The sequence below is a fragment of the Anolis carolinensis genome, chromosome 1, assembly GCF_035594765.1.
Source record: "Anolis carolinensis isolate JA03-04 chromosome 1, rAnoCar3.1.pri, whole genome shotgun sequence".
Lineage (NCBI taxonomy): Eukaryota > Metazoa > Chordata > Lepidosauria > Squamata > Dactyloidae > Anolis > Anolis carolinensis.
The window spans coordinates 80562298-80586854 of record NC_085841.1 but is presented as its reverse complement, the minus strand read 5'-3'; the positions used below and the strand labels follow the sequence as shown (position 1 = coordinate 80586854).

Below are 24557 nucleotides of genomic sequence, written 5' to 3'. Positions count from 1 at the left end.
CAGCTGGGAGGGCCTGAGCTCAGATTGGTCACTATGATCCCCCAGCCAAGTTTCTGTGAAGCATGCCAGGTCAGCTCCCTCATCATTGAAGAGATCATAGATGATATGCATCTTTTTTTTCACTAACCTGGCATTACTTAAGAGCAAGATGAGGCTTGTGGGTGGTCTGGCTCACTCTCCAAGTTCCCCAGGCTGGCAGGGAGACAGGAAAGTGAGATAGTTATTAAACACCTTTCTCTCCTTCCTCTGTAAGGACATCTGACCCTGCCATCACCACATCTCCCTCTGCCATGTATGACTTGTATTGCTGCCCCAGGTTCTGAATAAATTGAATTAAAGACAAACAATACAGAACCAAAGAGACAATCAAAATAAAAAACCAAACACAAAAGACAAATAAGACATTAATACAACAACACTTAACACACAATCAATGGGAGTATTTCCAGTCAATCAGGTCAATTAGTTAGCTAGTCCAGCAGCACCCTACTCCTACCAGGAAGTACCTTGTAGTCAAGTAGAAGGTTCTGGGTAGCATTCTCACTACTACCCAGTCTTTCATCTGGCTCTCTCACCACCAGCTGGTGTAACAATTTCAGAGCAACCAGTATCCACTCAATGTGCTGCTTCTATCACAAACAATACACAACATACATTAAAATAAAAGAAGTCCTCCCAGGCCTCCCATATGGAATGGGCCTGGAGCTACAGTCTACTCACAAGAAGACCAGCCATCAGCGGAAGAGCTGGATGGAAGTGTTCTGGTTTCTGATTTCTGGCTTCTTCCACCACAGCAGACTCCATTATACCATAGGATCTGTAGTTTAAGTGTATTTCTGGAGAAGAGACATATTGGTCTTGCAGAAAACACTTGCAGAACTTTTTTTCAACTAGGCCAAGTGTTGCATATGGCTCTAGAAATACTGATTTTCAACATCTGTAGAGAGCATAACCATAACACAGCCAAGTGCTGTTTCATGAGGAGGTGGTTGCAGAAGTCACTTTTAAATAAAATGGAGGAGTTTCTCAAAGCAAAAGGTTATGTCCCTCAAGTCAACCTAGAAAATGAAATATTCAGCAGCCATTCAACCTGCCTCCTGATCATCCAGCTGTCCCCATCCTTTCCTATAGACATCTCTTGAGAACAGGAAGCTTTAGCATGCCACTCCTTTTTTCTGACCCAGGGTGCTTCCAGACAGCACCAAATCACAGGTTTCCCATGAGGGGAAATCCCTAGGACCAGGTCCACACACAGACCTGTTGGTCCTAGAATTTCTGTCTGCAATGTCCAGACTTGCTGCTTTGTTACAGGGTTTTGAAGCCCCCAATTGGCATCGTTTTGTTCCTGAGGCATACATATCTGTTCCTCATCACTTTTATCCTGAAAAGATGGCAAAAGTTGACTAGAGGGCAAAAACTTTATCCTGGCAAGAGAAATTTGTATTTGTATCCCGCCCTTCTCACCCAATAGGGGACTCAGGGCAACTTACAATAAAAACACACATATAAAAACAATACAGAACATTCAATAAATTAAAATTAAATACAATGAACATTCATAAAAATATACATATAAATATACAATTGGCGCATTTCGAGTCTAAAAAACTGGGTCTGTCGTTGAGTTCATTTCATGAAGTTTGTGGCACACAATGTTTGTGGAGTAGGACCACTTCTTTCAAAGTCAGAATTACACTATTAAACAGGAAATAACTCTTTCAAGCCAGGAACAGAACTTCATCATTATTATTATCATTCAGAGACTGCAAGGCCATCTGTTCAGACATGTTTGGTCATATGACGATGGAGGCCCAGGTCTCCGCCGTTAGCAAAACCGCCTTTTTTCATCTTCGGCAGGCTAGACAGCTAGCCCCCTATCTGTCTAGGGACAACCTGGCTACGGTGATCCAGGCTACGGTCATCTCAAGACTGGACTACTGTAACGCCCTTTACATTGGCCTTCCTGTGTTGGTGATTTGGAAGCTCAAATTGGTGCAAAATGCAGCTGCCCAGCTCCTTGCGGGAGTCCCAATGAGATGCCACATAACTGTCAGGACCCTGGCTGCAGAGCACCAATAACCTTACACAGAGGCCAGTCTCTATCTAATATCTTTATTTAAGAAATATATAAAATCAATAAAAACAAGTGAAGAATATAGTTCAGAAGCAGACCTTTCAGATGAGGTCAAATATAGTCCAGAAATGTATTGTCCAATATAAGATATTAGAGTTCAAAGTTTTAATCCACTTGACCGAAACACACACTTTGCCAAGCAATAGTGTGGGGGAAATAACAGAGTCTTTAAAGTCCAATGAAGCTTGACAACAAGGCTGGAAATAAACTTGATTCTTGGCTAGATCCGTGACTGAAGACGAGGCAAACATGAAGCATGAAACAGAGTCCGTGGTAAAACCGTGAGACAGGGCAAGGCTTGAAGCTTGATCCGGGAAGCAAGGAACTGGGATTACGAAGTCCACACACGATCTCTCTCCTCAAGCTGATCAATTGACTCCGCAAAGAATCCCTCGCGCCAAACACCTATATTGGGTCTCGTTTTCCCGCCAACAGAACTCTTTCCCTAGAGAACGAGAAGCGAAACCCAACTCTGTCCAGATGCATGACTCCTTAGAATTTCCCAAGGGAAGCAGACCTAATCAGCCATTTGTTTGGCAGCGATTCTCAGGCTTCTCCGATTAGCCTCCCTGACTCCCCTATCTTTAGAATAATTTTCCCTCCTGGAAAACAGGGGGGAGTTCTGCCCAAGGCCTGTTTGGCTGAATTCTTGAGGGCAAACATCAACATCCTGCAGGTGAAGAGACTCCGGCTCTTGCTGAACCGGAGAAAACCCCATGTTTTCCTCTTCGTCTGCCACAATAGTACTAGGAACAGGACTAGAAGGCCCATGAGTCATCACAATAACACCGATCTTACTGCAGCTGCACTAGTTACCAATTGAGCACCGGATCACTTTCAAAGTGATGGTGCTTACCTTTAAAGCCTTACATGGTCTAGGGCCGATGTACCTGAGGGACCGCCTCACCCCCTACAAACCCCAGAGATCCCTCCGTTCTGAGGACCAAGACCTGTTGGAAGTCCCCAGTTTTAAGACCTTGCATCTAACAATAACTAGACGCAGAGCCTTTTCAGCAGTGGCGCCATCTTTCTAGAACACCTTGCCACCTGAAGTTCGTGCCTTGTGGGACTTGGCCTTCCGCAGGGCATGTAAGACACACCTGTTTCGGCAGGCTTCTGAGTTCTGTTATTAATGTTTTTAAAGGTGCTTTTAGGATGTTTTTAAGATGTTTTAAAAGATGTTTTTAAGATGTTTTTAAACTGTTGATTTTAGCCTGTTCTTGTAAGCCGCCCCGAGCCCTAGGGGAGTGGCGGCATATAAGTCTGAATAATAAATAAATAAATAAATATACTTGTGCCTGGAAACAACGAGGTAATGTTCCTGAGTTATATGTCTGTTCCTCATTGCTTTTATCATAAAAACATGGGGAAAGTTGATTACATGGAAAAACCTTTGTTTGGTATCAGAAACTTCAATAATACTAATAACAACAACAACAACTTTATTTTTCTATCCCACCTCCATCTCCTTGTAGGGACTCAGGGTGGATAACACAGGGCGAAGCCCAAAAGCAATAAAACCAAGTAAAACAGATAAAAATAACATATTCAAATAGGTAAAACACAATAAAATCAAACATGAGTATAGGTGCAATACAATAACAGTAAAAAACCAGTTCGAGACGCAGAATAAATAAGATAAAATGGACCACCAAATTGGAGAAAAGGGGTAGCGTAGAGAGGCAATTGAAACTAAAGTGCAATAATGTATTATAAGGTGCTTTGGGGCAAAAAGGACAAAGTGTGAGCAGCTCTCAACAATTGGAGTGAGGAAAGACATCCAGTTAAATCTAGGAGAAGGTGAAACAGTGCATTGATTTTTGGAATTTACATCATGGTGTCACGACCCAGGCTGCAGAGCACCAATAACCATACACAGAGGCCAGAATCTAACTAATATCTTTATTGAAGGAATATATAAAGTTAATAAGAACAAGTGTAGAAAATAGTCCAGAAATAGACCTTTCAGGAAAGGTCAGAAATAGTCCAAAAAAGCAATGTCCAATAGGAAATATTAAGGTCCAAAGTTGTAATCCAATAACCGAAACACTCACTTTGCCAAGCAAAGTGAGGGGAGATGACAAGGTCCTTTAGTCCATAAAACTTGAGCGTGGCTAGGAAATAACTTGATACTTGAAACAAGGCTTGAACGTGGAACAAGGTAACTAGGAACAAGAACAAGGTCCGTGGAATAACTTGGTAAAATCCGTGAAACAAGGCAAGGATTGATCCTGGGAAACAAGGCAAGGTCCGCAGATAAACAAAGGCTGGGAAGCAAGGCGAAGGCTGGATAGCAAGGCAAGGCTTGGGCAGGAGCGAGGCTTGAATCGGAGCGCGCTGTCCAGACACAACTCGCTCCGTAGGCTGACGAATTGACTCCGCGAAGTTACTACGCGGGCAAAACACCTATATAGAGTCTAACTTTCTCACCGAAGCCGTTCTCTGGGAAACAGAAACGAAAGCTAAACTCCGAGACCAGATGTTAAACTCCTTAAAGATTCTCACGAGAAACAGTCTTAATTGGCAACATTCTTAGCTGCTATCCTCGCACTCCTGCGCGAAGCTGATTCCAAACTTCTCTGTTGTTTACAAAACTCCCGGCGCAAGAACACGGGAGAAGTAGGCTCTGGGGTTGTTTGACATACTTCTGGGACACAACTTTCTTGCAGGTGCAAGGTTCCCAGATCTGCCTGGGAAAGATCTGGCTGAGAGGAATCCAGTTCAGACTGGGAAGGTAAAAAACCCAAGTTTTCATCTTCATCAGGGATTACAATGTCCTGAGCAGGACTACAAGGCCCATGGGTCATCACACTATCCCCCTCCTCAAGGCCCCTCCCAAACTGGGGCCCTCTCCCCGAGGCGCGAGGTCGCGGCTTGGCGGGATAGGTCTGATGAAAGCGGCGGGTTAGATCAGGAGCATGGACTGTGGAGGCGTCTTCCCAAGAGCGTTCCTCAGGGCCAAAACCCACCCAGTCAATGAGATATTGTAGGCGGCGGCGATGAAAGCGAGAATCCAAAATGTCCTCAACCTCGAACTCCTCCTCCCCATTCATCAACACAGGAGGGGGGGCCGGTTGGTCTGAATCAGGACGCACACCATCCGCCGGAAGGAGCAGGGAACGGTGAAACACTGGGTGAATGCGCATTGAACGCGGAAGTTGGAGTTTGAAAGTCACGGGGTTTAATTGCGCCACCACTGGATAGGGGCCAATGAAACGGGCATCTAACTTCCGGCAAGGGCGGTGGGAGGGCAGAAAGCGAGTGGACAGGAAAACCCGATCTCCTACCTTGATTTCGGGGCCCGGCTGGCGATGTTTGTCAGCGTGGCGTTTATAGTCCTCCTTGGCTTGGTCCAGTTGCTGGAGCAAAAGTTGTTGCACCGCTGTGAGTTCCTGCAGCCAATCCTCTGCTGCGGGAACTTCTGAAGTTTCAATGACAGGGGGGAAGAAACGTGGATGGAAGCCGTAGTTTGCAAAGAACGGCGTTTCTTTTGTAGAAGCTTGAACTCCATTGTTGTAGGCAAACTCAGACAGTGGTAACAGAGAAGCCCAATTGTCCTGTTGATAGTTTATATAACAGCGAAGATACTGCTCCAAAGTGGCATTGGTGCGCTCCGTTTGCCCATCTGTTTGGGGATGATGAGCTGAAGATAAGCGAGAGTCTATGCCCAATAGTTTTTGTAGTGCCTTCCAAAAACGAGAGGTGAATTGAGATCCACGGTCTGTGACTAAACTCTTGGGCAATCCATGTAGTCTGAAAACATGTTGAAGGAATAGATCTGCAGTCTCTTTGGCCGTGGGAAGACCTTCACAGGGAATGAAATGGGCTAACTTGGTGAAAAGGTCCACCACCACTAGGATCGTGGTGAAACCACAGGAAGGTGGTAAGTCAGTGATAAAATCCGCAGAAATTATTTCCCATGGCCGAGATGGGGTAGGAAGGGGATGCAGAAGCCCTGAGGGCTTCTCCCTTCTTATCTTGGAGCGCTGGCATACTGGGCAGGTGTTGACATATTTTTCCACATCTTTGCGGATCTTGGGCCACCAAAAATCCCTTAGGATCAGATGCATGGTTTTAAATAGTCCGAAATGCCCAGCTGGTTTGCAGTCATGACACAGACGAAGCGCTTTCTCCCTGCCCGGTCCGGGTGGGATATAAACATGATTTCTATAGCATAGCAGTCCATCTTTAAGCGAAAAGGGAAAATGCAGACCTTGGCGAAGTTGGTCCTGCGCCCAGGCATCTGCTTGCTGACTAGCCCGGATTTCTTGAGCACAGATGGGTCCTGGAGTAGGGGAAGTTGAACCAATGGGAATGGATTTGGTGTTCCCCACCGTGAGCGTGGCAAAGTTCTCGGGTTGTAGCAGTTGGGATTCAAAGGTCTCCTTGCGTCCTGCAGCGTACTCCGGTTTACGTGACAGGGCGTCTGCTTGCTTGGTTTGGGCTGGAGTCACATAATGGATCTGGAAGTTGAAACGTTCGAAGAATAAAGCCCAACGTTGCTGCCTCTGATTTAGTTTGCGGGCAGTTCTTAGATGTTCTAGATTACGATGATCAGTGTGGACTTCAATGGGAAATTTGGCCCCTTCTAGCCAATGTCTCCAAGTTTCAAAGGCTGCCTTTATAGCCAGTAGTTCCTTTTCCCAAATGGTGTAATTCCTCTCTGGTGTGGTTAGTTGACGAGAATAAAAGGCACAGGGGTGGAGGTGATCTCCCTCCGGTTGTAAGAGTACAGCCCCAATTGCCACATCAGAGGCGTCCGCTTGCACCACAAAAGGGGTTCCAGGATTTGGGTGTTGTAGAATTGGCTGGGAGGTGAATAGTTTCTTTAGTTGCTGGAACCCTTTCTCTGCTTGATCAGTCCAGCGGAAAGGCTGCTTTCCACGGATGCAGCTAGTGATGGGGTCGGACCAGCGGGCAAAATCTGGAATGAACTTGCGGTAATAGTTCGCGAACCCCAAGAAACGCTGCACCTCTTTCTTGTTAGTTGGCGCCCGCCATTCCAACACTGCTGAGACCTTGGCTGGATCCATGGAAAGCCCTAGAGGCGAGATGCGGTAACCAAGGAAATCTACCTCTTGTAGATCAAAGGCGCATTTTTCCAGCTTGGCATAAAGTCCATGATCCCGCAATCGTTGTAACACCATTTTGACGTGGTTCTCATGTTCTGATTGTGATCTGGAAAACACCAAAAAATCGTCCAGGTAGATTATCAAGAACCTGTCTAGATAGTCCTGAAAAATGTCATTGACAAAATGCTGGAACGTTGCGGGGGCTCCGCATAAACCGAAATTCATAACTCGGGACTCAAATAATCCGAATTTGGTCTGGAAGGCGGTCTTCCACTCGTCCCCTTCCCTGATGCGAACTAAGTTGTAAGCCCCCCGAAGATCCAGCTTGGTGTAAACCTTGGCTCCTCGAAGCCGATCCAGTAGATCCGAGATTAAGGGCAGGGGATAGCTGTTCCGCTTGGTGATATTGTTCAATGCTCTGTAGTCCACCACCAAGCGTAGTTCCCCTGACTTTTTCTTCACAAACATCACTGGGGAGGCGGCTGGGGATTGAGAGGGTCTGATGAATCCCTTGCGAAGGTTTGTCTCTAGGAATTCCCTGAGAGCTTCTTGCTCTGGTTCAGTCAGGGAGTAGAGATGCCCTCGCGGGATCGGGGCCCCCTCCACCAAGTCAATGGCACAGTCATAAGGTCTATGTGGGGGTAATTTTTCGGCTTCTTTCTCATTGAATACATCCCAATACTCGGAGTACTTCTTTGGCAAGGTGATGATGGGTTCGGTGTCTGTGGCATGGCATACCTTGGCTACGAGGCAATGGTTTTGGCAGTACGGTGAAGCAAACTGCAGTTCTCTGTTGGACCAGGAGATGTTAGGGTCGTGGAGAGTCAGCCATGGAATTCCCAAAATCACAGGGAAATGAGGGACCTCGGTAACAAAGAAGGAGATCTCTTCCATGTGTTCCCTTATCCACATCCTGGTGGGTTCCGACCACTGACTTACGGGGCCCGTCTTGAGGGGGCGGCCGTCTATGGCTTGCACCACACGGGCATTCTTGAAATCATGATATTGTAATCCCAGAGAGTCGGCATACTCTCTATCGATGAAATTGTTGGTAGCTCCAGAGTCTATCATGGCGTGGATCATGACGGGTCCCCTTTTTGCTGACCATAAAGTGACCACGAGAAGGAACAGGACCCCGGTTGGCGGCTCTTGGATGGATTTTTTGACCGGGTTGGCGAGCCTCTCTACACCCGGTCGTTGGCTTCCCCCGCCGGCTGTGTACCAGTCGGCTCAGACGCCTTCGTCTCCGTGGAGGACGCCGCCGCAAGACGGGCGGCCGGCTTCCCTTTGGCTGGGCACTCTCTGGCGAAGTGGCCCCCGTTCCCGCAGTACCAGCAGAGGTTTAAGCGTTGACGACGGGCCTTCTCGGCGGCATCTAGTCTGGGACGCACATTGCCCAACTGCATCGGCACCTCCTCGCCTCCTCTGGGGTATGGGGTTGGTGGTGGGGGTCTCCACACGGGTCGTGGCTGAACGCTGGCGGGAGCGGGGGGATTTGCCCCGGCTCTACTGCCCTGGCCTCGAACCCACTGTTTCCTGTTGGCAATCATGACTTCAGCCCGTAAACATTGATCAATGAGTGCCTCGAGGGTCTGGGGAGGGTCCACCTTGGAGATTTCTTCCAGCATTTCAATGTTGAGACCCTCCCGGAATTGTCCTCTGAGGGCTACATCGTTCCAGCCGGTATTGTGGGCCAGCACTCGGAACTCGGCTATATACTGAGACATAGGTCTGTCTCCTTGGAAAAGGCGACGGAGTTTGTGACCGGCTGCCTCCAAATTGTCCTCGATTCCCCAAGTCTCCTTGAGGTGGTCCAAGAAGTGTTGCGCTGATCTTAGGTGTGGAGAGGCTTGGTCGTACAGTGCCGTCGCCCAATTGGCCGCTGGCCCGTCTAGAAGACTGTAAACCCACGCCACTTTGATGTCTTCTTGGGGAAACTCGGCATCTCGGGCCTCTAGATAAGCTTGACATTGGCGACGGAAAACATGAACCTTAGAAGCTTCTCCAGTAAACTTGGTGGGCAACGCCATGGCCGGGAGGCGGACTCCGCGCTCCCGCAAGCCCTTTATTTCTCCATCCTGGGCGTTGAGTCTGTCGCGGATGCGATCCACCTCTTCCTTGTCGATGGTGTAGGTAATCGGCTGGCCGCTCGGCCCAGGTACGTCTCCGGTGGACATTCTGGCCGAGGTTAATTGGTGCTTAGGGTGGCGGAGTCAAACTGTCACGACCCAGGCTGCAGAGCACCAATAACCATACACAGAGGCCAGAATCTAACTAATATCTTTATTGAAGGAATATATAAAGTTAATAAGAACAAGTGTAGAAAATAGTCCAGAAATAGACCTTTCAGGAAAGGTCAGAAATAGTCCAAAAAAGCAATGTCCAATAGGAAATATTAAGGTCCAAAGTTGTAATCCAATAACCGAAACACTCACTTTGCCAAGCAAAGTGAGGGGAGATGACAAGGTCCTTTAGTCCATAAAACTTGAGCGTGGCTAGGAAATAACTTGATACTTGAAACAAGGCTTGAACGTGGAACAAGGTAACTAGGAACAAGAACAAGGTCCGTGGAATAACTTGGTAAAATCCGTGAAACAAGGCAAGGATTGATCCTGGGAAACAAGGCAAGGTCCGCAGATAAACAAAGGCTGGGAAGCAAGGCGAAGGCTGGATAGCAAGGCAAGGCTTGGGCAGGAGCGAGGCTTGAATCGGAGCGCGCTGTCCAGACACAACTCGCTCCGTAGGCTGACGAATTGACTCCGCGAAGTTACTACGCGGGCAAAACACCTATATAGAGTCTAACTTTCTCACCGAAGCCGTTCTCTGGGAAACAGAAACGAAAGCTAAACTCCGAGACCAGATGTTAAACTCCTTAAAGATTCTCACGAGAAACAGTCTTAATTGGCAACATTCTTAGCTGCTATCCTCGCACTCCTGCGCGAAGCTGATTCCAAACTTCTCTGTTGTTTACAAAACTCCCGGCGCAAGAACACGGGAGAAGTAGGCTCTGGGGTTGTTTGACATACTTCTGGGACACAACTTTCTTGCAGGTGCAAGGTTCCCAGATCTGCCTGGGAAAGATCTGGCTGAGAGGAATCCAGTTCAGACTGGGAAGGTAAAAAACCCAAGTTTTCATCTTCATCAGGGATTACAATGTCCTGAGCAGGACTACAAGGCCCATGGGTCATCACACATGGGGACTAGATTATTCGAAAGCGCACCGGAAGGACCAAGTTTTTAATTCCTTTTAAAAAGATGCTAAGGTGGGTGCCTGCCTGATCTCCCTAGGGAGGGAGTTCCAGATCTGGGGGACCACTACTGAGAAAGCCCACTCCCGCTCCCGTGTCCCCGCCAGCTGAGCTTGCAATGAGGGCGGGAGCGAGAAAAGGGCCTCCCCAACTGATCGAAGAGATCATGCAGGTTAATATGGGGAAACACAGTGACGAAGGTAGGTGGGTCCCAAACCGTTTAGGGCTTTATAGGTAAGAACCTGCACCTTGAATTGAGACCGGAAAATAATTGGCAGCCAGTGGAGCTCCTTAAACAGGGAGTTGACCGCTCCCTGTAATTCGCACCTGTTAGCAATTTGGCTGCCGATCGCTGGACTAATTGTAGTTTCCGGGCCGTCTTCAAGGGCAACACCACGTAGAGTGCATTGCAATAGTCCAGTCTAGAGGTGACTAGGGCATGGACCACTGTGGTCAAGTGGTTTTAATTGTGCAAAGGCCTTCCCGGCCACCCCCGACACCTGAGCCTCAAGCGTCAGCGCCGAATCCAGGAGGACCCCCAAACTGCGGACCCGTGTCTTCAGGGGGAGTGCAACCCCCTCAAGCACAGGTTGCCAACCTATACCCCGATCAGATGTGCTACTGACCTCAAGGACCTCTGTCTTATCAAGATTAAGCTTCAGCTTGTTTGCCCTCATCCAGGCCATCACAGCAGCCAGGCACTGGTCCAGCATCCGAGGGGCTTCTTTGGAGTTGGGTGGAAATGAGTAGTAGAGTTGGGTGTCATCTGCGTAGAGATGGCACCAAACTCCAAAACTCCAGATGACCTCACCCAGAGATTTCACGTAGATGTTGAAAAGCATGGGGGACAAAATGGAACCTTGTAGGACCCCATAGGTCAATGACCAGGGGTCCGAGAAGGTATCCCCCAGCTTCTCCGACTGAGAGCGGCCCTCCAAGAAGGACCGGAGCCACTGTACAACAGTTCCCCCAAGACCCATCCCAGAAAGCCATCCCAGAAGGATACCATGGTTGGTGGTATCAAAAGCCACTAAGATGTCCAAGAGAACCAGAAGGGACACACTCCCCCTGTCTAGCTCTCTACAGAGGTCATCCACCAAGGGAACAAAAGCCACGGAGGATGAAGTTTTTCTTACTAGGATAAAGTTTTCACCCTCTAGTCAACTGTTGCCATGTTTTTAGGATACAACCAATCAGGAACTGACATGTATAACCTGGGAACAAACCAACATAAAAAACCCATATTTTCTGAGTATAGGAATACAGAGATTCTAATATCCACATTTTCTGGCCAGAACCGGGATATTCCCACAACTGAAAATCTCATGTTTTCAGTGCTTTGTAGCGATTCCTCCCATGTTTTCAGGGAACGTCATTTGTCCACCCGCCATTTTGAACCAGGAGCTCCTGGAATAAAGGTACCATGTGGATGGGGCCCCAGCTGCTGTTTGTTAGCTCTACTACTCAAATGAAACACATACCTCAGGTACATTTGGATGGATAGGGGGAAAAATGGGAAGAGATATGCCTGCAGATGTCCCCTTAAGGAACTTGGATTGAGTCACTAAGGGAGACACCCAGTTCATTTCTGTCTGGCAGGGGAAACACAGCATGGCTTTTACCAGTGTGTAATCCCAATTCTGTCACCTTAATTCCATTCCAGCACTTGCACTGGTAGAGAAGTGTTTTATCAGCCAATAGATAGGTCACCCTATGAATCCATGCTCATGCAAAGCCAACCATTTGAGCTTTAATCAGTAAAACTTGTGGCTGAATTTTATTCCACACTGGAGGCATCTTGGTTTGTAATGAACCATGGAACCCTAATTAACCCCTGAGAGCTGCAGTTTCTGAATAACGTTTTCTGTCATTTTCATTTAACTTTAAAAAGTGCAGTGGGGTCAGAAAAATGCTGAATCTTGTAGCAGTTCATAGGAAAAGAATTACAAGACAGAGTAACAGAAAATAGGTGGTGTCATACTTCCTGTGCATTGGAAGCTATGTTAAAACTAAATAAACAGCCATCCCTTAAGCATTTATTTATGTTAAAATATTTCTTAAAAGATGTTAAGAATTCATAGAATCATGCCTGTTTCTCTCTGTGGAAGAGGAAAGCCAATAGCCGCAAAAGAAAGGAAAGGAAAGATAACGAGAAAGCCAGAAATAGAATTAAAAGAATTTGAGTGTATGAGTGACCAATGGCTTGCCTTCATGAGCCCCAAACCCAGACTCATCTCTAATAGACTACACATGATGCACAGTGACTATTGTGGTAATTTCCTTTTAAACTTTACCCCACTTTTATATTTGGGGGATATTCCAGAGTTTGCTTCAGGGCAGTCTAGTCCGCTTTGGAGGTCCTCCTTCTTGCTGGTCTCATTGATGGCCAATTTTGACATTGGTCAATGTACCTGCTGTTAGATTATTCTATGATTCCAACAGCCAGAGGCTCAGATGGAGATCTAGAAGCAATAACAATGACACAGAGGTGAGATGTGGACATCTGGACCATGGCCTTGGATGTGGCATGACAATGCTTCATCTGAGGCTGCTCCAGAGCAAATTTATACTGGGTTAACCTGCCCAGTATAGACACACCCCAAGATTACTTAGTTCATGCAAGAAAAACCCAAGAATCTCAGTAGTATATCCATTCATAGAAAACTAGTAAATGATTTTGGCACACTGAGCTTAACAATTCCAGTTTCTGCTGTTAAAGATTTGTTCATCCATCTCAGGGCTTGTAGAGAAATTTTTTCCAGTGTTTTATCTACATGCAAACTAAATAGTTTGTAACAATTATCTCTTAGTCTAAACAATACCTTCCCTGTAGAAAAAAGTGTTGCTGTTTTTATTTGGATCAGTCTGAGTGCTTTCCAGGGGGACTCTTCTGTTGCGTAAAACAGGCACAAGCAGGAATCCCAAAATAGAAAAATAAGCAGATGTGAATAAAGTGTTTATCAAGATTCTGATTAAAAATGAAGTGGGAATGCTTAAAAAGATGCCAGTTGCTGTCAACATCTAAATTAATGTTACTGAAGTACTTGCATGTTTCTAATATTTTAACAAGGAAAAAAACCTAAACACCAATAATGGTAATTTTAGTTCTGAGAATTATTCTCAGAAAGCAGAGTGCTCTTATTATCCATGTCCTAATATAAACTTGGAGGTCCTTTGTTATCTTAATTTTTAATTTATATAGTAATGTGTAAATGAGAATATTAATGTCTTCTTAAATCAGAACAACACATGCAGTCATTGCCTACCTTATAAATACAAAACAAAATATTTAACTCCAATGCTCAAACATCTACTAAAAACTGAAAATATCATTTTGTGCCTCCATAGAACATTTGTTGTCATATAGCACCTTACTTTAATGTCACCATTTTATAGATGGCATTTCTTTCAGCCAAAGCATAGCAGTACAAGACCACAAACGATATTAAAATATTATAAATGCAAGAAAAGGAGTTCACGCAGTCAAACTTATAAGGGTTCACGCAGTCAAACTTATAATCCAATACACAATCATGGATTTCTGCTATGTTTCAAATGGGAGATGCTTTTGAAAAATCTTATTCAGTTCTTTTCATTCAGTTTTTCTCTTGCTAAAACAAGAAACCACTGCAAAGTTCATAATGTGGCACAGCTAAAGCTTTAGAAAAAAGAGACACCATAGCAAGGTTCTCAATGGATGGGTGACTTATTAATAAAAAGCACAATTTGTCTTGGCCTGTATTCTCAATGGCCTTCTTCGGGAACTGTATACAATCTTAAAAAGAGATAATGCACAAATACATAATAAAACAATTATTACAGGTTTGGCAGACAGAAAAAGACTATAAGGATTGAACTATCCATAGGAGAGAGTTCCAAAATCAGTGTGCTGCTGAACAAAAGTTATTATGTGTATCTCTACTATCCAGATGGTGGAACTTGCAATAGAGCCTCTACTGATTATTTTTAAGCAGGCTTCAACTGATGTCTTCTACCAAGTGCAAGTCTTCCCTTGTTTTCCATCACTAGTTCTGCCTTCTTTTTTGTACCACAGAAAATCCACAATGGAAAAAATATGGAATAACTGCACTGTGCCTTCTAATTGCATCCAAGGAAAAGAAAAAGGCTTATTTAAAGCATGTTTTTTCTGGTTATTGTACTCACTCTGTGACCACTTATTCACACATTGGTTTAGTCCTGAGTAGCTGTCAAGGTCCAATGATTCTGGAATTAGTTTACTAGTAGCTGAATTCTTACTCCCGCCCTCTCAAAAAAAAAAATCCAAAAAGCAAATCTGTATATATAAAGGATACACTTTTACTATGCCATTGTATGTAATGGAACTTGAGCATCCCTGGATTTCGATATCCACAAAGGGTCCTGCAAACAAACGCCAGCGGATACCAAGAACAAGGATGGTACTGAAAAGAAAGGGGAAGGGGACATTTAACTCAGCTCTATCCTACAAAGAGGGAACCAAGGGGCCTAAAGTGGAAAGAGAGCAACTTCTGGAGCACAAAGATGGGATTGTGGACTTCCCTCCCACTTACTCTGTCTACTGACGTTATTCAAGATTAATGAAGAAAGGTTCGCTCTGCAGCAAGTGAGAGGGAAACTGTTTTTTTCCTCAATAGCAAAAGGAGCAAATGTGCCAGCTTCATGACTACTCATTGCTCTGGGGAATTCAGTTATGGCAGTCCTATGACGCAAGTAAAAAAAGATAATATATTTTAAACTATTTCCAGTTGCATATTATTTGAATGAAGGGGGTAATAATAACAGAGAATACGTAAGCTTGCTTGAAAGCTCTACACTGTGATCCCATGTGTGTAATGAGAAATAAGTACCACAGAGTTCAATGAGGCTTGCTCCCAGTTATGAAAACTGCATACTTAACTATATTAAGCGGACACCTGAATGTAAAACTGAAACAGAAAAAAGACAAATTAAAGCTGCTTTTTTCACCAATTTATCCAGTCTTTTTGTGTGGGGGGCATTTTGCTCATTCCCCTTCTTGAACTATTCTTGTTTCCTCGTTTTAAATTCTTAAGTAAAATGACAGCTTGTCATGTTGTTTTCCAAGGCTTTAAAGTAGAACAGGGAAATGGAAAGATTTCTTCACCATGGAAGAAAACATTGTTTTGTGAGTATTATTCATAGCATTCCCCATGCTACTATGAAATTCAACTGGATGTTACAAAGTAGTTGGATCAGCCCAAACATATACTTCCCAAGGATTCTTTATAGATTAGTAGCTTGTGAGTTGGTGTGTAACAAGGCAGGCCATGATTGAAGATCTGTTTTCTAACTTCATTCTGATTATTACGACATCCATAAGAGATGTAGAAGATAACATTTTTATTTTGCATGACTTTGCAGTCATGTCACAACTTTATACATTATGCAAATTCAAAAGGCTCATTTTCACGTATTTCAGTGAACAGTTGGGCATGATTATGTAAGTCTTTGTCGCAGGAAAGAAGAATTTTCCTGTATGACTACTTTCTTGCTACGTCCTGCAAATAAACACATTAAGACTAGTCTGTGCCATTGCTAAAAAACGGGACAAACAATACTGTTACATATTCTTGTTCTTATTTCTAACAGGAGGAAACTTTCACAAGACCACCTACAATAAATATAATAAAACAAAACTGTCAATGGAGCAAATAACCAAAGCTCAATCAGACTAAATATTACATACAACAAGACCAGCAATAAAAATAAGTGAAAAGCTTAATAGAGTAATGCAATAATTAAGAACTGCTTAAAGCAATGGTTCTCAACCTGTGGCAGGGCCAGTCCAACAATGAGATGAATTAAGCAGTCACTTCGGGCAGAGCTGGCCCTAGGTATTTTTCAAGTGTAGGTGAACAGAATTTTGGCACCCCTCCCCCAAACCAATCACTGAAAAATCAAAGCGTTGGATAAGCAAAAATGTTTGATAATAAGAAGAGATTAAGGAAAAGCCTATTAAACATATTAAATTAAGATTTTACAAATTAAGCACTAAAACATCATGTTTTACAATAAATCAACAGAAAAAGCAGTTCAATACCTTGCGGAGGCAGGCCGCAGGAGACAGGAGTTGCCTCGATGGTGCCCCCAACAAGATGGCGCCACAGGCAACTGCCTAGTTGGCCTGATGGTTGAACCGCCTCTGGGCACAAAACATACAGGGGCACAGTCGAGACTGCTTTTTCTGTTGATTTCTTGTAAAACATGATGTTTCAGTGCTTAATTTGTAAAATCTTAATGTAATTTGATGTTTAATAGGCTTTTCCTTAATCCCTCCTTATTATCCAACATTTTCGCTTATCCAACGCTTTTATTTTTCACTGATTGGTTTGAGGGGGAGCGCCAAAATTCTTTTCGCCTACACTTGAAAAATACCTAGGGCCGGCTCTGACATGTGGTTCCCCAGATATTTTGTCCTTCAACTCCCAGAAATCCTAATAGCTGGTAAACTTGCTGGGATTTCTGGGAGTTGAAGTCCAAAACACCTGGGGACTCACAGGTTGAGAACCACTGGCACGCAGTCTGCAAGAAAAGGCTCTTAGTATAGCTCATAAAATCCAGTGTCTGTGTTTCATCTTTTTTCCAGGATAAACAATGGCATGAAAGTGCTGTCATTTCACATTGATTCTAGTGTTCACATCTGTGGGGGTGAGGGTGACACTGGGTTCTTGCAGGAGGTTTTTGTTCTTTCCCTTCTGCTTCATGTAGTTTCCAATGTCCTTCTCCACCGCCACCTCCCCGGCTGTTTTTTTGTTTTTGTTTTTGCGGACACACTAATATTGTACAAAATTTCAAATCTAGGCAAACGGCTCTGAAATACGGAAGGTTAGACCCAAATTATTTATCACTCATCTGAAATCACTTGGAACATTTGTTTTATGTGGAAGTGATTATATATAGAGGGGGGGGGGAGAGAGACAGAGAGAGAGAGCTGCAAAAACAATGCCTAGATCTTCTGGAGTGAAAATTAGATAAAATTATCATTATTCTCTGGTACACAATTTTTGTACTCTAGGCTTACCTGTATTTTAGTCTTTTGTTAAAACAGCTCTTGCCACCTGGAGCACCAGATGGTTGCAGCCAATTTTGCTGAACCACTTCCATCCATTGGCTGACTTTGGTTTGGGAGACAGATGGAACTTCCTATTATTATTATTTTTCGCTTTTACCTCACTGGCAAAGTCTGTAACTTTTTTTTTTCGCTTTGCAAGATACTTCGTGTGCTTGCCAGCTCTGTTGGATTTGCTCTCTTATAGTTCAGTTTAACTCAATATTATCCATGACAATCAAACCTGGATTTTGAAGTGCTGGACTGGAATTGCTTTTCTGATGCATATGACAAGTTCACCTTGACTTCTTGAAAACATATTACCTTGAAAAACCTGGAAACTTAATATGATGTTTTGTTCAGAATGTTTCAGCTACGTAACAACAGAGAGAAAGGGAGAAAAGAGAACAGTATGGGAATATTCTGCCAATTCTAGTACTGGCACGGGAAAGAAAGAAAGAAAGAAAGAAAGAAAGAAAGAAAGAAACAAAGAAAGAAGCAAACTCTGCAGAATATTTTATATTTGCTTCCTAGTTTTTTCATTGTACAAATACAGTTACTCATCCTTACTGATGGACACATTTATTGGAATTCAGGGCACTACAGACTGAATAGGTTTTGAGAAAATTGCTTACAAAAACAGATTATCCAAATGAAAAAATATGATATTGCCCCCAGACTTTATTTAGCATAGAATCTGAGATTATTCATTTTCACTTGAGTGTCCATTCTAATTCATATTTGCATATTTTATGCTGGAATCCTCTCTGGTTATAGTTGAAGCATAGAAACATAGAAAGGTGTTTTAAAGTCTTTTCAGTTATCAAGCTTTTTTTTTTTTTGCCTGTTCTCATAGGTCTGGATCTCCAGGAACTTAGATGGTGTCTTTCACATAATTTTCTACCTGGTCCTTTTCTAAAGTGAGATGCCAAGGTGTGAGCTGGAGACTTTATTCATGCATGTCATGCACACCTGTCTTTTCAGCCATAGCTAGAATGCATAAAGCTCAACAGAATTGCTCTCAGATAAATATGCATAAGATCTGCTATAAAGGGGGTACATAGTTGATCTTGTTGTATTTAGGATAGTAGAATTAACACTCATGGTCAAACACTGGTGAGCTTCAGGGTGCCCTGGAGATCCCAGACTCTTGTTGATACAAATCTCCCCGTTGCTGCTCACAGCCAAGCCATTCGTCTTATTATTGTTATTATGTTACAGAGTCAGATTACCCATGTTCTTCTGAACTCACCCTTTTCCAGGAAAATCAGCTGGCAAACATATTTCCATTGGTAACAATTTCTGTTGTGTGTGTTGTGTCTTTGCAGAGTTAGAATCAGTATGACATTTAACTCTTTGCATTAGAAACAGACGTCTTTCTAGTGGGTTGTTCATGTATTAGAAATTTAAGGCTTCACTGTTATAAAAGCTATTTATAAACCAATCCCATTGTCAAAACACTGCATGCAATTTTAACTAGGCAGCAAGTTTTGCCATGTTCTGGGCAATGGTAGGATTCCACAAAGTTTATGCAGGCTGGTAATTACAAGTGAGCACTTTGCTCCAAGGCCTAAAGCTCAACTGAGGCTCTTTGATTGATTTCTCTTGGCCTGGCCCTTGATGAGAAAATAGATACAGTAGAGTCTCACTTATCCAACACTCGCTTATCCAACGTTCTGGATTATCCAACGCATTTTTGTAGTCAATGTTTTCAATATATCGTGATATTTTGGTGCTAAATTTATATATACAGTAATTACTACATAGCATTACTGCGTATTGAACTACTTTTTCTGCCAAATTTGTTGTCTAACATGATGTTTTGGTGCTTCATTTGTAAAATCATAACCTAATTTGATGTTTATTAGGCTTTTCCTTAATGCCTCCTTATTATCCAACATATTCGCTTATCCAACATTCTGCCGGCCCATTTATGTTGGATAAGTGAGACTCTACTGTACCATTAAATGAACAGGCTGTTGCATCAAAGACTCAATTTCTCCAAGAACTCATGTGTTTGCATACTGGCTCCAGGAATCATTGAGTATGCTAGGTAAGCAAGGTACAGGGGCCACCATTTGGATAGGCCTTGGACACAGGGATCATGAGCTCCTAAAGGCTCTAGTGATTTGTGTTCAGGAGACTATGATGTTTCGAGAACAGAATCATTGAATCATTACAGGAGTTGTGAGAGACTACAAGGTCCGTTAGTCCAACCCCCTATAGTGCAGAAATATATAAACAAAGCACTCCCGATAGATGGCCATCCAGTTTAGGTTTTAAAATCTCCAAAGGAGGAGACTCCACCAAGGCAGTGAGTTCCACTGTTTAACAGCTCTTTCTAATGTTCAGGTGGAATCTCTTTTCTTGCTAATTGGATCAATTCTTCTGTACCTTGGTCTCTAGAGCAGCAGAAAACAAATTTACCCTTTCCTTGATGTGACATTTGAACATGGCTATCATATCCCCTCTCAACCTTCTTTTCTCCAAGTTAAGCATACCCAGCTCCCAAAATCCACTCCTCAATGGGCTTGACTTCCAAACCTTTTACCATTTGGGTCGCCCTTCTCTGCACACATTCTGACTTTTTGAATTGTGGTGTCCACTCCTTAAATGGACAGTATTCTAGGTGAAACTTGATGACAGAAGTATTGATGTAGCCTAGAATATCATTTGCTTTTTAGATGCCACATCACACTATTGATCCATGTTCAGTTTATGATCTACTAAAACTCCAGACAAAGCAGCGTATACCCTGGACAGATAATTGGTCACCCCAGGTCTAATCATTTTAAAGTGCATTTTGAAAAGGAATTGTTTTTAGTACAACAGCGCTTATCAAAATATTATTCTTAACATAGTAGTAACCCTATAAACAAAAATATTTTCTTTTTCTTTATCTCTCTTCTTCCTGCAGTTTGTTGTTACAATGTTTTGGAGCCTCTACATCTATGACAGAGAACTAGTTTACCCAAAGCTTCTTGATAATTTTATACCACCTTGGCTGAATCATGGAATGGTAAGTAGAACAACTAAAACACTTTTCTTGCTTTTATGACTCCCATCTACACCATTATAATGCAGATTGAATTGCAGTATATGTTCATAATTAATTATGTGCCCCATCAGGGTTGCATAGCATAAATCTCCATGTGCAAAGGTGCATACTGATTCTGTAGAATGACAGCATTGCAAAACTGAAAGAAGATGGCAAATGTACAACCGAATGCATGTGTACATATGCATGAACAATGTGTACCACATGCATACCCAGTTGCAATGGCACTGTTTGCACAACTCTACTTCAGCAGCCTTGAACTGATTGCAAATATACTACATTGGACAAAAGGGTACAGCTGTTTCTATAAAGGAATGCTCTCAATGCATCAACTGAATTTTGATAACAAAAAAATGCATTTATGGCTGGGTTTCAAGTTATCTGAAGGACTTTATATCTTTATATGACCCTGCCTGTATCTGGTAGGAACACAGGAGAGGGACTTGTCAGTGGCCTAATGTGAACTCTCTTTCTTCTGGCTTAAAAAAAAAAGAATAAAAGAACAGTGTTAACCATGTTAATATCAGATACACTAAAAAACAGTCATTGCCAAAATATGATCAAAGAGTATAAATACTGCTGTCAATTCCCTATAGAGGAAAGACTTGACAAATTAATTTTGCAATATTCAAATACATAACCAAAAGGATGGATGAATAAACTGCTTAGAACTAAATGGTTTATTAGGATAAGTGAAATGTTTTCACTCTTTCTTTTTTGAAAAAAGAAAAAGACATTTTAAAGTCTTAACATAAAAAGGTAGCAAAAAGGAAACATATAGTTAGGATATTTTCATTATCTTGAAATGCAAAATTAATCTCTTTATTATTATTTGTTCTAGTGTATTAATTATTTCCAGAGGGAACTGTGGGTCAGTGGCTTTTCCTTTCACTAGCTGAATTTACATTAGGAAAAATAATACCTGGAAGATGTACATGCACACACTCTTTTGCTAAAAGATTGCAGGGTGCACCTTATGAGCTTCTGGAGGTTTACAATACAGGGTGCACCAAAATGATTGATTGCCCTCAATCACATATTTAAGTGTTTCAGGACAACCCAGCCAGCTCTCTCCAGTTCCCAAGCTGCAGTGCACTGCAGACCTCAGTGAGACTCCCTAGAGTTTATGATAGTAGTTGATTCCTTAGGTCTTCAGTGCTGTGCTCATGTGGTGACAAATCCATTGTAAAATTTTATCCTATACTTTACATTTTGCAGACACCTTGTTAAAGGTCTTTTTAAAAAAACAAATTCTTAATCTTTTAGTTGTCAGTGCAAGCAAAAAATATTGCAATAACGTTATTTTCACATGCAAAGAACTTGCATTACTTGCTTGTTTCACATTCCAAGCACCACAGAATCTGGAAAAAAAACCCTTTTGTATAGTTCATTTTACAGCCATGCAATATTGATGGTCCTTCTTAGTGAAGTGGCCAAGAAAAGATGAGTTGGCTTTGGAGTCAGAGAAAGCAAAATCTTCTGTGGAAACATGGGCTGCTTTTGTAGAACTGGAAACTTGATAATTATAGGAATTATGTGTCAGGTTGTTATAACACGATACTTTCTTTGTATTTTATATGATTGTTCCCTTTATGTTTTCCTTCCTTTTAAAATATAAAGTAACACAGCAAGTCGGAAAGAATCTAAAGTCTTTGGCTGGAATTAAAACAAATATGTAAAAGGGCTCTTAAATGGACATGCATTTATGTTTGGTACAGAAGAACGCACAAATTGTTTTAGCCTTTAAATCAAAATGATAGAGAATGTGATGAATTCAGCTTACATGTGCATTTAGACATCTGTCCCAGTGTTATTTTTAATTGCTATCAAGTTTTGAATATCTAATCATTCAGGGCAAACCCAAAATTTAAACAGAGTACCAAGACTCCAGTATACTTTCATTGAAAAGGGGTTTAGATAAAACTGAAGACAGCAGCATCAACATTTTTAATGTTCTTTGGGGTGGAGGCAAGCAATAGTTATTTGGTCTATTTATTTTATGTATTTTCCTAGAAAAAGTCTATTGATAAATTGGCAGCAGTGTAATGAGGAAATGGGAATCAGATAATTTACTATTCAACAGGGTACATTTCCCATGGATATAAGAAATTACTAAGCTGACAGTTCTTTTGGCTGCAAACCATACTGCCTGCTTTTTATACAATGACTATTGGTACTTAAAGTGGGGAAAATGCCAGATCCTCATAAGAGACAACATTGCAAACATCATCCTTGTAGCGACTTTAACTAACAGAAGTAATAAAACTCAATATTATCCCTATGGTATAGATGAGGAAAGATGGTTAAAAGCTGAAAGAGATTTGTTGTGATGTGTTAAAATGTTGATGGAGTGGTTATTGGCAGTCATGTAGTAGAGTTCGGTGCTATTAATTTCCACATTGCAAGTAAAGATACAGGGAATATATGAAGCTGAATAATTTAGAATAACTTTGTCATGTAACTCTACTATACCTACAGTTTAGAGGATGTGTTCACTAAGAGATAGTGACATAAGAATATAATGCACTGATAACTACTATATTTTGTTTCTGGAGACATTCGTTACCAGGAAATGATATACAGTATAATCCTTTTATCTGTAGACTAGATAGCCATGGTTTCACTTACCCTTGCACCAAAAACATTCCCTCCAGAAAGTATTTGTGACCCCCTTGAAGTCCTCCAGTGCTATTTTGTGGTATGCTTCCAGCTAAAGTATAGTCAAAATATAGAGTTCACTATTATCAATGGATGCAGATATCCATGGAGGGTCTTTCAAGTGTATCTCCAGATGATATCAGGGTCTTCCTGTATGATATTGGGGGGGGGGGGGGGGAGCAAACACTGGCTCAATAACAATCGAGTTCTAAAACAAGAAAGTGCGCAAAACATAATTTCTGATAAAATATATTTGATGTATAGATTTGAAGCCATACCTGTTGTGAGTTTTGCTCTTCCTTAAGAGCGTGTCTATATAAGCCAACCCATCTAGCAGTTGTAACTCTAGGCTTCATAGGTTGATTTAAGTAGACAAGGACCATGTTCCTTCTTGGTTCCACCACCTTTATAAGCCCATTAGGTGAGGACATTCTTAGTAGCTGCTCCCAGGCTTAATAACTCCCTCCCAAGGGAAGCTAGACTGCATCCTTTACTTTTATCCATCCACTAGCAAACAAAGATCTTTTTATTCTGGTAGGCTGCTAAGTTTTTCATGAGGACTGCTGGACTTTTTCTACTCAAGCCGTATGTGTAATTGTTTTAGCATTACACATAATATAGCTTCATTAACCTAGTAAAATTTGATGTAACTACTACCTTCAAAGCCTTATTATTATATTTGTATTTGTAGCAACTAGCATCATGTTGTTGTATTCTTCCAAGTGAATGTTCAGAACAGTGTAAAAAAGGGTTTTTGTAAGTTTTCTCCTTTGCACTCACTGAATCCTGCTTATTAAGCTAAAATCTTAATTCACATATATGGCACATATGACTTAATCAAACCACATTTTTTAACGTTCCATGTCATCTCATTTATTTGTTTAATATGCTACTATAGCAACCAAATTCCACCACTTTGAGAATTTTGCTGGTGGTAGTGTTAAGTATCTTTTTTTTCTTCAGAAACCTATGATCTATCAGATTACAACTTGGCAGCCAACATTTCCTTCAATTGGAGACATATATAAAAAAATAGTGTCCAGCAACTACCCCCACCCTGCCTCACTGAAACCTTTGTATTCTTAATGGCATAAAATTATTTCACAAAAGCACAATATTATCATGGTTTTGCCGTGCTGTGGTGCATTCAGCAATTGCCTTTTTAACTTCTTTCTTGTTCTTCCTGTATTTAGAAAGAAAAATCTGCAGGAAACATTGTATTTAAATAATAAAAAAATATCTAAGGCAACCCTAGTGCTATGCTGCTGATTTATAGGTACATAAAGTTCAAGTGATCAAAACAAACAAAATGCAAGGTTAG

General features: G+C 42.2%; 1 protein-coding gene across 2 annotated transcripts in view; it reads left to right on the top strand.

Annotated features, from left to right (window-relative positions):
• aig1 (androgen induced 1) overlaps positions 1–24557 on the top strand; it is a 139229-nt gene that overhangs the window by 57007 nt on the left and 57665 nt on the right. For both annotated transcript variants that reach the window (XM_003215704.4, XM_008122293.3), the window contains exon 3: positions 20438–20539. In XM_003215704.4, coding sequence (XP_003215752.1) covers positions 20438–20539 — 102 coding nt within the window. The remainder of the gene's footprint in view (positions 1–20437; positions 20540–24557) is intronic.